The sequence below is a fragment of the Contarinia nasturtii genome, unplaced genomic scaffold, assembly GCF_009176525.2.
Source record: "Contarinia nasturtii isolate CC-2019 unplaced genomic scaffold, AAFC_CNas_1.1 Cnas_scaffold_1037, whole genome shotgun sequence".
NCBI classification, from domain to species: Eukaryota; Metazoa; Arthropoda; class Insecta; order Diptera; family Cecidomyiidae; genus Contarinia; species Contarinia nasturtii.
In genome coordinates, this window is record NW_022198383.1 from 4,687,724 (window position 1) to 4,705,046 (window position 17,323).

General features: G+C 34.7%; 1 protein-coding gene across 1 annotated transcript in view; it reads right to left on the reverse strand.

The window, feature by feature from the left end:
* LOC116344530 (neurogenic locus Notch protein) overlaps positions 1-17,323 on the reverse strand; it is a 99,585-nt gene that overhangs the window by 52,167 nt on the left and 30,095 nt on the right. Inside the window, exon 2 of the mRNA XM_031773132.1 lies at positions 12,796-12,874. Within this exon, the coding sequence (XP_031628992.1) occupies positions 12,796-12,874 (79 nt within the window). The remainder of the gene's footprint in view (positions 1-12,795; positions 12,875-17,323) is intronic.

Sequence of the window (17,323 nt, forward strand, 5' to 3'; positions counted from 1 at the left end):
CTCAATTAGGTGTATTCGGTTCAAGTTGAAGAGAAAAAACCGCACGATGCAAACTCTTATTTATTAAGATTGAGATAAAAAACGGTGCTGAAACAAGTGCCCGGCCAATTAAAAATGTAAATGGGACGTGATTTCCAAATTGAATAAATGAAATACAACAAATGCGTATTTAATAAAGTGCATTTACATCGAGAGAAAGTCAAATGGTGATGTGCTTTTCTTTTGGTTTGTTCGTTTTCAATTGGGCAACGATATGTACCAGCAAAAATAAATTGCATGGATAACAAGTAGTGAACGACGACGACGAAGACGACGTTGTCGACGCATTGCATTCTTGTCCGAAATGATTTTTGAAATTATTTGTCCGTTTCTTTTGCGTTTCACTAATTTTGCTCATTTTCATTACAAATTCGTGTAAAGGAAGACAGGCTTATCGCCATTATCGATCAAATCCGATTCGAACGAGAGACATGAACAAAAAAATCCTTCCGAATCAACTGAAATTTATTTCGTTTGTGTTGATGTGTATCACAAATAAAAAGACCAATATTTTTATGTGCAAAAGAGTCATTTATTCGACCGATTCAAAGTGCTGCACCGCCCAAAATAACAACACAAACGCAATGATGAACCGAAAAACAAAAACAACAGCAATCTTATGACCGAACGTAAGAGATACGATCGTGTCGTTGATATTATACACATGATTTTTAGCTGTGCAAAGTCTTCTGTTCTGTAAAGACGTTGATCAAAAGTTGATGTTGACGATAAGGTAAAACTTACAAATTGTCATGATCGTGATTGTTGTTGGCCTGTGTGAGCCTTGTAAGGCACCCTGAATACAATGGTGATTTTTCCATTCGTTTATTTGATGTTGCTTTAATGACAAAATATGCGCAAAACATTCATATAAAAAGGCACCGATCGATGTTCAATGGACTTGTAACCGAGCACCAAAGCCCATACACTCACACACACACGGACACGTACAAAAAAACGTTGTCCACGCTCAGTACTTGCACCACATTGTATTGACAATGCTTCCTTTCGTTGTGTTTGTTTGTTTGTTTTTTTTCCACTTCGTTCGGTGTATGCAAGCTTTTTTTCCAACCATTCTGCCTGATCAATTATTATGCATTCACGTTCAATAACACGTTCGCGATGTGCTGCCAAGCGACAAGACATTAAAATGTACTAAAGCAACAACCAAGAAATATACTTAATGGTCGCAAAAATCGAGTTCGGTGTGCACAGTGCACGTGTTCAATTCTTCGATCTTCGCGGTGCTGGCATAAATAAAATATATCCATTTTTTTCAGAGGTGTGTGTCTTCGAATCAATGCATAAATCGACTTGGTGCAAAATGATCTGTAAAGGCAAGAGGATTTTTATGTTTACTGATTACGTTCGCTTGAAAGAATGACCACAAAACTATCTCTCTTTCTCAGCTCAAAAGTATGTAAATTAATAACACACAATTGAACGTGATTTCTTCGTCTTCTTCGGCTATGGCTTGGTAGATCTAGAAGTCGGCTTCTGTATTTAAAACGAAATGAGTTCCAAATTGAAATGGTACGCTGAATTTATGCATCCTTTTTGCTCAAATTGGTTCGCACTTTTTGATTACATTTGGCAAATATTTCGCGCTTCGAACATTCTCTTACACCTTTCATGCCCCAAACACACTCATTTTATCGACTCAATTTAGAAGCAACATTCATTTCGATGCAATAAATTTAAAAAAAAAAATGTAAATTCATGCAAATGACTTGAAACGGCTTAAGACAATAATGGTAGAGACAAAAAGAAAGTGCAATATTTTGAAAGGCCGCTGTCATCCAGCCCGATAAGTAATCACCGTAGCTTAAGCGACTAAAACTTCATAAATTCCATGATAATCACCGATTATTCGGATTCAACCAGTAGAATTCGTTTGCATTCCATGTTAGTCAAACGCTTAGTTATGAGGTTAAAATGTTTGTTCAAACGATTTGTCAGATCCCGACAACCAATCAAATAAATTTTAATTTTAATACTTTTATAATTAATTTGATGCTAATGTGTAGCTTAGGCCATTTTCGGACTTTGAAGTATTGACATTTTCAACGTTAGATGTAATCTGTGGCGGTAAAAATAGAAATAAATCCCATTTTCTGTATACATCTGCATTGCATCGTTGAAACAACGTTTAAAGGAACAAAAAATTATGACTATGAAGCAGCTTTATTGAAGCACCATAACCAATACGATCAATGGATAATAACAAGCGATTTATAGTTTTTGTTGTCATCATCGTCGGTCAGTTTATCAAAAAAATGTCCGATTCAATTTTCATAAAATCTGGAGAGGAGAACGTTTTTATCGGAAAAATCGATCTAATGCTGTTGCGGTTTTATACCTTCGATTCTTGTGGCCTGTTTTGAGTGAAATATATGAACATGAGAATGATCATGAAGTCCAATGGTTATTATTGATATTTGTTCTGTATTTTTAAATCTGAAGAATGAATAAGATCCATAAAAGATTGAATCATTCATTAAAAAGAAGATGAAATTTGTATGAGCCATTGACGTTTACCTTTTTATTCTGGTTCATTAGTTTAATTTTGTTTTTGCACAAACACACATAAGCATACGGAAAAAAATCCAGTCAAACGTCTTCATCATTTAGATTCGGTTATCGAACGTTATGGCATCGCCATTTGCTTTAAAATTCACAGTATGGTCATTACTCATGCTTTTTCCATCTTTTTCTATCTCTCATTCATTGTGATTGGCCGTCCTTCAAATTTGTTCGCCAAATTGCCACAAGCCAATGTGTAAACAAGCGTTTGCCGAAAAAAAACACACACACACACACTCGAAAAAGAAAGAATTAAAAAATGTCAAGCGGCTAAAAATATTTCTCGCTCTTTCCTCTCCTTGTGATTATCATTTGCGTGGTTGTATGAGTGGTGGACTTGGATAATAGCAATAAATTGAACGGCATGCAGTCTTATAATCGCCGCGTGATACCATTTTATTTATTTTTTTTTTGATTTTTTTTTCTCTGCTTCGTGAATTAAAATGTGGCGAGATTTCAATGCTCGCTATATCGAATGCTGTTAGTCTTTTCATTCTGATTCTCATTTGTTTGTGGTTCGTTCGTTTCATGCAATGAATACGAATGTGTGTATATTTATTTCTCCATCAAAAGTTCGTTATATACTTATTAAATTATAAATGCGTTTTGAGATGACAAAGTTTGCAAACACATTCGTACTAAAAAGCCCAAAAGATAATCATAATCGTAACCGCGATATTTTCATTTAAATAAAATGCAAATAAATGTTTGGTAATTCGCAAATCGTACCGAAAAAAAAATTAATAACTTCGTGTCAAAAGAAGGCCTCTTTTGTCGCTCATCATGTTTTGTGTACCTTTTTTTTCTATTCGCTTATCTGGCGCGTTTATCAACCGAAAACATAAATAAAATTTGCTTATTTGCTCAACTCTTCTCTCGCGCACCTCTTTGATCTCATTTTCGGATTTTTTCGCATTGCTCAACCTCAAAATTCAAACCGAGAGAAAAAACTTCGTAAACTGTTTGAACAATATGTCATAAAACAGATTTCGTGTTATCCAGTCATTTTTCAAACAAAAAGCATACTACATATATAATAAAATCGAAAGCATTTCCGGTAGGCCATTGGAAATATATGAGAAACACGCACAAATCCGCCAATACGATTTAATTAAAATCATTAATATATTCGTTATTGCCAAAATATCTCGCAAACATTTTCATTCGATAAACATCGAATTTGGTAATAATCATCGAATTTGGTGCTTTAATATTCTATCCCATTGTTTTATGGCCCAGTATTTTATGGAAATATTCATAAATTTTTGAATATTACATTCATTAATAATAAAAAATCAATTCTTTTGAATTTTCGATTTATTTCGGTTCGATTGACGATCGTTTTTTACGGATTCGGGATCGATATTGTTGGCTGTTGCTTTTAAGAACGGTCAAATTCCATGACACAATTGATTCGCTGGAAATGCGGTTCTTATAAAATTAAAATCGAAACCTCAAAAATTATGATCGATGGAGTGTATGTTAAACCACAACAAAAGTCAACCGAAAACCGAATTATTAACGATATAACGTTGTCAAAATTTGTGTGCTCATTACAATTCTGTGCAGGCGTGCATGTGAATCATCTGCGATGAATGACAATATCACCTTGAAAATGCCAAAAGTTCTTTCCAAAAAAAATTCCAAAGTTTATTTTTATTTGCTGTATGCCGTCAGATCATTTTGGTGCACTGAGCTGTTTGGATTGTAACTTTTTCACAATGCACCATTTTCCAGTCAAACAATGTATGTGATTTCTCACAGATTTACCTAAATTTTCGATGGTTGTTATTCAAATTGGATCAAAGAGAGAGCATAATGTATTGATTTAATTGTTATTTGCAGGTTTGGTTTAAATTGGAAGATTTTTTCTTTCCTTCGAAATATGCATAATATAAATGCACATTCATTCCCATGCTCATACTATGTATTCGTAGTCCGTACATAAATGCAAAGTGGAGTTAGTGTGTATGTGTGTGTGTGACAGAGAAAGAGAGAGCAAATGAATGCTGTTGATGCAGTCAGATGGTTGCGCGAGCTTCAAGAAATACCATTGTAACTAATTACAATTCCATGTTTCTTTCCTCTCTCGCTCTTTGTATGTGCTGTGTTGATGTTGTACGATGCCGCTTACATACATTAAAACATGACTACATGAGTACCTAAGAGTGCATATAATTGCAATCAAATCAAAAACAAACAACCATACAAAGAGTCGACGAATAAAAATCAATGTTTCATGCACCGCGCACATTGAATACTAATGATTTCAATGTATATTACAAGAGAAGAAACTGGAAGCGAGCGGCAACAGTGCGTCAGAACCATCGAAGAGAGTGTATTTTGAATCAGCATTGACAGTAGAGATTTTTTTTCTTCACTTTTTCTTTCCTGCAAATGCATACTATGGTTTTCTTGATTTTCATCGTATCAGATGATTTCGCTTATATTTTCATCTTGCGATTAATTTAGTAAATTTTTCTTGATTAAATTGATTTAATTACGCGCAACGTGTGGTAAAGTAGTCGCACGGCTGGAACAACAGACAGGCAAACAGACAGATAAAAAAAAGAAACCGTCCTCATAATCACAGCCTGTGTGTATGTACATGCAATACATACAGTAATTTTCTCTTTACATTCGATTCGATCAAAATGTTTAGATTTTAATCGTATTAATTCAGAATTTATTAAATATTGCACGCGATATGGTTTGGATGTTTTTTGTTTGTGATTGAAAGTGTGTGCGCTCGCGTATGGTCGAATGCGTTTTGGCTGCTGTTCAACCAAAGGCGCTTGTAATTTATCTCAGACAAGAAAAAAAAATATGATTTAATATCTAAGCGAGCGCTCAGTCGCGCAAAACATCAATTACACAGCGCTTTAAATTCGATATTGTTACGCTTTTTCAAGCAGAAAAATGAAGCCTACTTCAATGTGTTGGCTCTGGTTTTTCCTAAACATCGATCATTATTATCACTTTAATGCGACCGTAAACATCTCACTTTGTACACACCGAGTAAAAAACAAGGCGAATTCTTGATCAGGTTCATATTGTACGTTTTTTTCCATCGTATTTGATCATGTAATTAGAACTAATTCGAACGCAGACTGCGGCAAATCGTCTTAATTAAATTAACAACTCATTTTGTAATGAAACTTGTACAAGTGCTAAAATATGCGTGAGAATAAACTAAACAACTACTTAAAAATATTAAGCGTTTGTTTTGAATTTTGTGTTTGCTGAGCATGTAGAAATTTGTCACCAATGTTTTGAATTTTTTTACATGAGTCATGAAAATGTAAATACTTTTCGACTAAATGCATTCGATTCTATTTTGTTGAACAATGAATCCGCTTGAAACATTTTCTATTATTTGTTCATTAAATTAGAAAGTTTTCGAAAAAAATGTTCGATTCAAAAGTTGCATTGAGATGAAAAGAATTTATCAATTTTATTCAATAAAATTGTTTTTTTTTTTTTTTTCTAAACGGGTCAAAATGAAACAAACGAAAAAATTGCCTTTCATTATCGCCGGTCGATCGTTTACTTTATTACTTTTCCCTATACGGATCAAGATGGCATGTATGCTCTCATAAATTGAGTACACATTTTATTTCCCTTTACGTTGCATGCATCCCGCAATCAATTTTGGTAGTTTTCAAACCATTCACAAATTGTACACAAAACCAAATGCAAAGAGAGGGTAGATCGCAACATGCACACTCATCGCTTGAAGTGTTTAATGTGTGCCACTTCATAAAATGTTTCAAAGAAAATATAAATAAATTGACAGAAATGCGTTGTTGTGAGCCCTAAATTTCTGAATGAGATATGTGGTTGGCTTTTGGTGCAGCCGCATGTCTATATCGACCGTGTGAATATGCCGTACTATGTCGAAGCGCACCACTCGAACCAATGCGACATTCATGTGTGTGCGCATCCACATACAATTATTAAATTAACGAACAGATGTTTTTTTTCGAATATTCGGTCTCGGGATGAAGAGCAACGGAAAAAAACAACACAGAGAAAGAGAAGAATGAGACCATTTTCAGATAACGACTCGTTTTTCTGTCTGCACTAAGTTAAATTGAGAATCATTTTTTTTGCTCCTTCATTTTCACTGGCATATTGTCGTTTTGTTTCTCTTCTTTGAATTGAATGCCAGTTCAATCGATTACTTTGTTTATCGAATGACAGAATGTTTCAAGTGCTCGATTTTTTTTCTGTTCATCTGTAAACGAGATTTATTTCTTGTGTGTGTGTGTGTGCAGTGCAATGTGATCGTTTCGTGACAAATTTCATATGTAATTGCTGAACAAGATGTTCGATATGCAGTCTTCTCACGCACATTAATGCTTATTCATGCACAATTTGCTCTCTCATAGATATGAATGACAACTTGTTTTGCAAAACATTTAAGAAACTGCACATGATGCACAGATGATTTCGATTTGATGACACTGAATTGAGACAACAACAAACATAATGTGATGCAAGTTTCGTCTAGACAAATGAGAAGATCAAAACCGAAAAGAAAACGTTGAAGGCGGTAATGTTTGAAAACAACTTCTTGTAATTGAATACTAATTTGACTCTGTTGTATTTAATTACTCATTACTGTGTATTTAACATCGAAAACAATGCGAAAAAAATTATGGACTGTTGAAAAAATGGTTGAATTGAATCTCTGATTTGTTTGGTTCGTTTTGAAAACAAGTGTAATGGAATCGAAATTGTTTTTCTTTTCTATTCCGTTCTCAAAATTGATATATTTTGAGAATCATGTCAAAATCTCCATAATTTGATGAAGAGCAAAATCCGGAAAACATTTCACTTGACTCTTCTAGAGCATCGAATATCGAGAAATGGCGGTAAATTCACCAGAAAAATAGGGAATAAAGGTGCGACATGGTAATTAACTGTAAACCGTGTGATTTATTAAAATGGGAGTCTGAGAAAATTGCCGTCGGATTTTTGTTTGTGGAAATGAAAAGAGAAAAAACAAAAGAATCGCATTAATTCATGAATATTTAAGCAGAAAAAATAGATAAAGCATTGGAAAAACGCACATTATCCATTTTGTGCTGATATATCTGCCGCATATATTTTAAATATCACGTATGTTTTGTCACTGTCCATCGACCTTTACACATCAAACAAATGATCAAACATTTTAATTTCAACACTATCATGGAACATCATTTATGTCATTAGAATACAAATCGTTCAATTCGATGGAAGATTCGCCATTGAATGTGGTCCCATTTCAATTTATTTTCGACTGTGTCGGTGCCACAATCGAGAATCTATTTTTGAACAACAAAATTCATTTATCTCAACATTTTTTTTTTGCTCTCTATCGATTTGGCTTATGCCACATAAATTTCAAGTGTTACATTAGCAGAATGAGGAAGCAAGAATGACGACAGTGTCTTGAATAGAAACAAAACTTGAGACAAACAAAAAAACACATCAACTTTTGCATAAATTTAAACACATTAAGATAGTTGAAAAGTTTAACATTTTGGATATTTTTGCCTGTACAGTACATACATATTATGCAAAAATGGATGAAAGCACTCTTAAATTGCAAAAAAAAGACAAAAAAATCGCCAAGAAATTAAATCGTATATAAAATAAGAACCACCACGATGTGATTAGAAAAATAAAAATAAAATTCACACGTTTCGCTCAAAATTTACATGTTTAGTTGTCCATGTTATTTTATTACTCGATGAAATAAAAACAAACGAAGTGAAAAAGAACGAAAAAGAGAAATGAAGAGTCGATGCAGAGCGAGAGAAGAAGAAAAAAATTGGACGGATAAGGTGAATGATGCTAACAAAAATGTAATAAATTTAAGCAAACGGCTTCTTTCTCTGTGTGTTTTTTCCACAGAAACAACGCTTAATTGGGCCCATATATTTGTCAGTTTTTGACGGAAGCATCTATACGACAACCCAACATAATAGTCCGTTAGACATTTTGAAATGTTGACGAACAATTCAATTTCAAATTGAATTTTTTTTTTCAATTTTCACAAAGGCCAAGAACCACTTTGATCTTAACCATTTATCACAAATACTAAAAAAAACGATTGTGATTAATAAGGAAAGTATCGCAGTCGTAAAGGACCGTTTGCAGAAAAAAGTGGAGCCAAAATTATATGCGCACACATGTGAAACCATATTTTACTAAAATTTAAATTCAAATGGTTGTGCCCAAAAAAAGAAATTTTATCCGGATACAAAGATATCAGAAATGTTATATGAAAGTAAACATACGGGACAGACGTTTTTCGTTTTTCTATATTGAAACCAAAATGTTCTTGTGCTGAAACAAAATGAAGAGATGAATGATGAATCAACGAGAGCAATAATAAAGAAACCAATCGAAAATTGTTAGCAATTGTTGTGCGCCGCGCGCTTATGATAACCATATATTTATGAAATGATTATTGCGCATCATGCGATTGCATTAATCGTCTGAATAAGCGAAATGTGTGGAGTTAAGGGCGTAATCGACTTTGCCACACAAAATAAAAGCAAGTTAATCCAACAGGAATTGAAATTAAGCAACAATCGAACATTACTGACCTTTTTCTGGTTAGTTATTTCGCTTGTTCTCTTCTTGATCGTTGTTCGCGCGGCCGAATCAAACAATGCACTGAATATGCAATCAGAGATTAAGAATAAACAAAGGATGGATTTTTGTTTTCATTTATTTTTCGTTTTCTTATTCTGTTTCGAGTTTTTGTTGTCGTTGTTTTTTTTTTTGCACTCTCTACATCGATTTCTTATTTGTGTTTATCTTCTTTTTCTTAAAACTCTATCAAATTAACCAGATGCATTCACTTTTCGTAGTGCTTTCGCGATGAATAAAGAGGTAAGAAGAGACTCAATATATTCTGAAGTTGGCTGAATTGCTCGAAACTTTTGCTCTGTTTGCTTATTTAATAGCAAGATCAATGCAAGAGCTGAAATGTAAATGCGATGAATGCACTTCATCGAACGGAGTGAATAGAGTGCGCGCAAAAGATCTTCTTTTATCTCGTTGCACGTGTGCATATATAATAAATGCTAAGCCATTTTTTTTGTGCGAGTGCCTTTTGTCCAGTTTTACAATGAACCTTGTTGCGCGAGTTCGCATTTAAACATCTCTTTTTCGATTGAAATTTTTTCGGGCGCTGCGCATCAAAAATAAGGAGCAATTCAGGCACGCTGTCGATCGATATAAGTGGTATGCGTGTGTGTGTGTGTGTATATACGTATTACACATAAACATTTGCGTTCGATTCAATGCCGTTTTTCATTTTGTTCAACATGCACCGAAGCTCAGAGAGGAACAAATGAATGCATTGTGAATATAATGAAAAATGATTGAACATAGAATGAACATATGGATAATGTCTGTTCGCGTGTATTTGTGTGGGTTCATTTAATATAATCTCAGTGAGTGTTTCTTTTATGCTTGATCATCTTGGTACCGTGTAACATTTTCCTCGTGCAACACTGATGAAACTATGCAAGTACGGCGTTGTACACACGATAGAATGTGCCCACGCATCATGTTTGGTTGCGTTTCTTTTTCTTTTATCACATTCGAGTCTTGTTTGCCTGTTTATAATAATAATAATAAAAATAAGAAACAAGCAAAAGCTGTCTTGCAATTTCTCTTCGACACTGACAGAACCATATTTACTGCAGCTGCAAGTAGACAAGACTTATTTGTCTAGATGTGAAAATGGCGAAAAGTACTAATTATCACCGTTCCTTTATCTTACGTATTTCTTCTTACATTCACTTTGAATCAGTTCATTTTGCATTTGTTTCGCACAAAATCATCTTCATATCACATTGGAATGTTTTCCAAGTTCAGAAGAGACAACTTGATTAGAAGATTGATACAATCACAGTGGAAAAAAATAAAGAAACATATTAAATACAAATGCACAAAAAAAACAGTTGACATCCGCATTTGATTCTGCACATCTTGCGTGGTTTCCCTCTAGCAGCGAGTCGTACACACATCGAGTTTGAAAAATGTGGGCATTTTATATCAGTTTGACTTGTTCAGACGTAAACATTTTTCTCAATTCAATATTTATGCACAAAGTGATCGTTATACACAAAGCCGTACGCTCTAAAGCGACTAACACACTAACGACTTGAATGGAACGTAAACTGTCCTTTATCCAATAATACTGTAGGTGTTAAATGAACTTAAGTAAACAACATTATCTAGGACTGTAATATTTTAAAAGCCGTGAATTTCATACATTTGTTTTCTCAGAACCTTCACTTGTGCCGAATAGCGTGTATAAATGACAAATCACGTAGCACTGCGCGCTGTGCGCATATTTTCGCATTTGCCATTTCATAAAGTTTTGGGACGATATTCGTGTCATCGACTTACAGCAGAATCATACACGAAAAAAAAAGACATAATAGATCTTTTGAAGAAAAGACTACGGTCGGAGAGGAACAAGAAAACAAGTCAATGATCTTTAACCCAGCACTGGCAAAAGGCTGCACATCAATGTGTGTGGCTTAAAATTGTGATTTGTCCACAGGCTTTTTCGTGTAATTTTGTTTCTGTCGCAAAAAAAAATTCTCAGTATTTTCCTCAGTGACTAATGATTCAAATTCATTTTGATGAATTTATCCATGCTTTTACCGTCTAATAACCATTCCGTTTATGCCTCTTCCACTGACAATTTTCAAATAAATTACATTTGACATGCAAAAAAGTAAACAATTGAAAATAGGAGCAAACAATTTTTCTGCAAGCTTTGTAAACTTTGCTTTGCTTTGCGACTTCAGTTGCTGAAGAAAGCCAATTTTATTCAATGAATCAATTTTGCAAGCGCACTGTCGTCTTACAATTTTCCCTTTTTCTTTTATATAAATTGGGATCTTTTGTCTATTCAGGTAATTTCGTAAGCGTTTCACAACGAGACATTTGTTCAGCAAAAAAGCATATTTTTCTATTTGACATAACCGAACGATAACAAGACAGATGAAGAAAAAAAAAATTATTGTTAGAAGACAATTGAATATTTTTGGTTTTTGTTTTTCTTGCCTGCGAGAGAGTGTGAGTGTGTCTCATTTTTTCTGGATTTTGTGCCGTTGATTGTTTCCTTCAAACGGAGTTGGCGCTCGCGAAAAATTGTCGTGAAAATATTTAAAATAATGGCATAGAGAAGACAAAAAAGTCAACACAGTGTGAGTGCGCGCGCGGTGCGGTAAAGAACGAGTTCAAGTCGTTTTGATGCATAATTTTACAAATGTGATTTCGATATGTATGCGAGCGCGTTTGGGTCGTAGTTTGCATTTATTGAATAACTTATTTGCGGTATTTTATTGTGTCTTGAGTGCAGTACTCTCCTAGTTCTGTTTTTTTTTTCATATTTGCCATGTGCATCGAAACCACGTCACATGGGCACGGTACATATAAAAAAACATTAAACGATATATTCGAATAAATTTTCCGCCATGGTCATATATTACAAACTGTTTTTTCTTTCCTTGCATAGTTTTAAGCAACGTCAACCACAGCAGCACCAATAACGAGCCGTCTCGTAACGGTTTTTAATGTGATTAAGCACGATCAAATTTTGTCATTTTAATTTTATTGTAGATTTAGTTTCTGTTGCCGTTTGTCGTCATCGTTCTCTTCATGCGCGCGCGGTGTTGTCGTTGCTGCTAAATTGTCACGATCACGTTGTCATTTTTTCAACGGATTTTTTTTTGTTCTCACATGTTTTGTGTGTTGAATGAAAATCCATTCGAAAAATTATATTTTATTTTTGTCATTTTCTCTCTCGCTCTCTTTCTTGTCTCTTTCTACTCGTTATTCATGCCATCGAATTTTGATTTCCTTGTTGCTGTTTACCAATTCTTATATGATCATTTGGTTTGTGTCTTGCGGGCGTTATTTTGAAACTTTTTCGATGAAAAAAAAAAGAATCGCGACACGAAAATCGCATGTTTAAGCAGATGCATTTATTTAGTTCTTTTTTGTTTTTGTTTAATGTAACGTTGTCGAGTTAACGGCAGTTTACAATCAAAATTTGCATGAAATATACCAAATTGACATGGTAATTGCGATGAACTTTATGGTTTATGGAAGAGAATCGAAAATAAGATAAAATGTTTTGGTACTTACTTGCAATAAGATTCGCCTTTTGGTTTCGATATGCACTGACCACCATTTTTGCATGGAGATGGAGCACACGATGTAAATCCTGAAAGAAAAAAAAAATAGTTTAAATATTAGTAAATTTAGTTTACATATGTACTCTTTTTTTGCTTTTTTTTGCAATAAAGTTATTTTCAAAGTAAACGAAACAAGGCAAAGAAGACAATTTGTGACCTAAAGCCATTCTTTGTGTAAATGACATTTCTTGACCGCCTCTTTTATGCTCCATTCGAATGTGTTTCAAACAATAAATCAATGAGAGTTATGGCAAAAAAAGGCACAAGTTACACGGTCAATGGTCGCAAAGCATGTGAAGGTTCAAGCATTTGCTGACCAATGTTCTGTTGGAGATGTTGGACGATCGGGTGCATACGTTTAGCTATTATGTGACTCATTTGTTAATCTGATCTAATTTATAAAACGACAACGTGTATTCGTTTGAACGACGTTTCAAAAACATTCAAATGAAATTGATACTTTTCGATTTATCTCCGCCGTAAGTATGCATTTGAAATGAAGAATAATATCAATTGGTTCACGATTTGCTAATAAATTTAAACCGTATCATGAGCGGTATTCAGGGGCTAAATGCATGCGATCTGGAGTGTGCAGCAAATGTATGGTGCATCGAATCGCCAAAGAAGCGAATTAATTCGATTAATTTTAATTGAAATACCTCCCAAGCGGTACTTATTATGCCGCTAGCAAAAAGAAAAATCTTCGGTTTTTTCTTGTTTGCTTGTAAATGCATTGGACACATTGCGCCTTCCGATTCGGATTACTGTAAACATCGTTGTCGACGCTTGAAATGGAAAACCAAAACTGAAAATCGATATACACGTGATATCGTCTTTGCTGTAACCATGGGACAATTGAACACCAAGGAGAGAAAAAAAAACTCCAGAAGCAAATGCGATTCAGAGAGTTTTGAAGATCGCGCACGAATTGAAATCGGAATGTCGCATTTAATGAATAGAGCATCCTATTGCACGTTTCATTGTGCTTCTGCTCATTTCTTCGCCGTGTATTTTCAAATTGTCGTTAAACATTTTATGTAATTAATTAGATCAGATATGGTTTTATTTCGCTATTTCTATATATGATTATTTGCGCGTTTCTTATTTCATTCGCTGTGTTTGTTTGGTTTTTCTTTGTTTGCATTGATAATTGCTGTGCTGTGTGTGATTCAACAGCCACTTGTGAAGCTGATCCGATGCAATGCAACGTTTGTTGAATTGAATAAACAAATTTACGAACCTTTGAGTTATCTCAAGGAATAAATCAGTTCGGCCATTTATTCTTGACTCTTATAAAAGCACTCTTGGTGGGATAGAAAAACAATTCTTTTCATTCAATAATATCGACATTTACGATTTTCTTCTATCTACGGAAAAATTTGTTCCGACGGACATTTTCAACGATAAATATAAACACAAGTATGTTTATTACAGCAAACGCAACAAATTAGTCAGAACGAACAAAATGCATAGATAAATGACTTGAAAGTTCAATTGTTGTTGTTACGTATCTGTGTGTGTGTGTGTCTTCGAATGATTTTGATTTCTGTTTAATTGATTCCGTTCTTGGAAATAGAGTTTGAAAATTTATTGCTGTTGTTTTGACTTGCAACAATGTTGAAATGGAAAATTTGTTTGGGCGTTTAGAGTGCATGTCACACAATTTTATATTTGGTTTGATTGGTGACTTGATTCATATGCCGGAGAACTGATTTTCAATGACGTAATTATATCAACGCAAAGAAAATTGTAGCGATTAATTTTTTGGATTTTTAAGGCGCTCGACAAGCAATACTTTCACACAGAGTGAGACGTTTACCATATACGAAGAGAGAATACCGAATGTGTCCATGTGAATTAAGTTTTCGGAATGTTTTTATTAGTTGGCACACACAAAGATCGCGCAATTGACGTGTCGATTGAAAGAAAAAATAAAAACAACAACAACAAGAATGCTTCGGTGTTGAATTGATTTTGATTCGTTCATTGAATATTGAAACAATCGTACACGTAATTTATTATGTATTACATACGCTCCCATAAAGACGTTGATTTCTGAAAAGGCATACATAAATTCGGGCTGCCTTTCCTCATACATCAACTTTAACGGCAACACAACGAACCACATTTAAAATCAAAACAATTTGCGCACGGAAAACCAACATCTAAAAACAAAAACAAAACCAAAGTAGTATTAAGGCATTTTGAAGTCACTGTGACTTTCGAAATGTGCTGCTGCACTCAAGTGTTGATTAATACCCAAGAGTTGTTGTCTGACTGCAAATAAATGAAAAGCCAAAGTGCACGTTAAATCCATCAGTTTGCTGCCGATCCAAAACATAATCCATAAATTTTCTTCATATCTTTGTGGAAGCGTGTGTGCGCGCGAGTCGATGTTTGTGTGTTGACGCATTTGAATGACATTTGATGTGAAATGTAATCGAGCTTGAATGCGAAGTCTAACGGTTTTCGTGTCGGACGCGTCTCGAGCTGCATTACTTGATGAAGTGCTAAAATATGCAATTGCATTTGTAACATTTAACAAAAGAAAAGCGACCCGTCGCAAACCAACAGCCAAAGTGAAAAATATCTTCATATTTGAAGCTGAAAATTGTGTATAACTTGTTTCTAGAGGCAAACACAGGTGATTTGAGACTCTCTCAATTAATATAAATCGCACCGAAAAACAATAACAACAACAACAACAACAAAGCACTGGAAGGGGAAGGACCTATTAAGCGATTGACTGACGCATAAGTTTATTTAACCCTCAAACGCACACGTGGGGTCTCTTAGGCCCTAAGAGTTAGTTTTTTGAAAAAATCACAAAAATATAAAAAAAAATTGGAAAATTTCGCTGAGCGTTTTCTTTTTTAATATCATATCTATGTGATAAAATCAAAAATTTCAATGTTTGGTGCATAGATGAAGTTTTGGGAAGTCTTATACAAAATACTAACGTAAAAGCACAACGGGGTCTTTTGGACCCCAAAGTATTTTGTATGGGAAATGATGTATTCTGTATGGGCCAATATGAAACTCATGGAGATTTGTTGACACAACAATTTACATTTCATCAAACAACAACACAGTAAATTGTTTCGTCCGTGACGTATACTGTTCATCGCAAATCAAATGGCATTTGCCATTATAATATATATTCATACATTGTTTTTTTTTTGGATAGGATAGATCCGTAAGATCTCCACAAGAGCTTGATCTAAGCGTGCATACGCCGCCGCATGATATATTCGTTCGTTTTTCTGTGTTGCTTCGACGCGCAAATCAAAGCAGGCGTGCCAATCAAAGTATGTATCATGCGGCGGCCTACGCACGCTTAGATCCAGCTCTTGCGGAGATCTTACGGATCTATCCTATCCAAAACACAATGTATGGGCATATTTCGTGAATTTGGTGAACGTTGCTGGTGTGGCAGGGTTTGCCTTGTTGCGAACGTCTAACAACATGTTTGCCAAGTATGGAGGAAGAACGGAAGCAGCGCGATCTCATCGCACTCCATATAAAGCAATGTAATTGGTTTCGATCACGCAAATGTGCTGCCACCTGGTGTCTCAGAGTTAAGCTGATATATCACACATGCTTCTTGCAAATGCAGAAGAAGAGGAAGGAAAAATGTTTACATAGGGTTGAACTCATAAATGCCAGAGAGCCACAGTGTTCAAAGTGCGATCGCCCTTCGGGAAGCAGTCTCGAGACTCGATCTATATTGATCTCACATATCGAGAGGTAGTTCGGCGCAGTACACGAAGCACATTAACTGGCCAACGACTGTCGATTAGCGATATTAGTGAAAGACACGACTGTCTGAAAGTCGTACATATCAATAACTACCAAGCATTTTGGCTATAATTGATTTTTTTTTCCATAAAAATCAATATTAAATTGTGATGCTGTATTGGAAAGTAAGGAATAAGCTATGGTTTAACTATAAAATGACATATTTTACTCATTGGATACCATTTTGCATAAGTTTTGTATGAAATTTCTCATGGGTCCAAAAAGACCCCACCTGTGCGCTTACGTTACTGTTTTAGCCTGTGCGGTTAAGGGTTAAAATGCACTTTTAATACTGATTTTTTCTTTCATATTCATTTCGTTTTTTTTCTTCTTCTGGATTTCTTCGACATCGACCGACCGTTTCTCACCGTCGACGCTGAGTTTTGGCTTTGTTTGTGTACTTGACACATGATTGTTTCAACGATTTTTTTTCTCTGTCTTTCGGTTCGGCTCTTTTTTCGGTTTTCCATCAACACCGCATGCATTTTTAAAATTAGTATAGTTGCACATAATAAGCGACATATGCATTTTCTGTCTTTGTCGTTTACGCCGGCGAAAAGAGTGAGAAAAAAATGCAACGTAAAACGTGTTGTGTATTTTTTATGAGCTCAAGTGGCTATGGATCGAGATTTTTAATGAATCGACTTCGAATGCCATCCCATAACCAAAGATATATATAT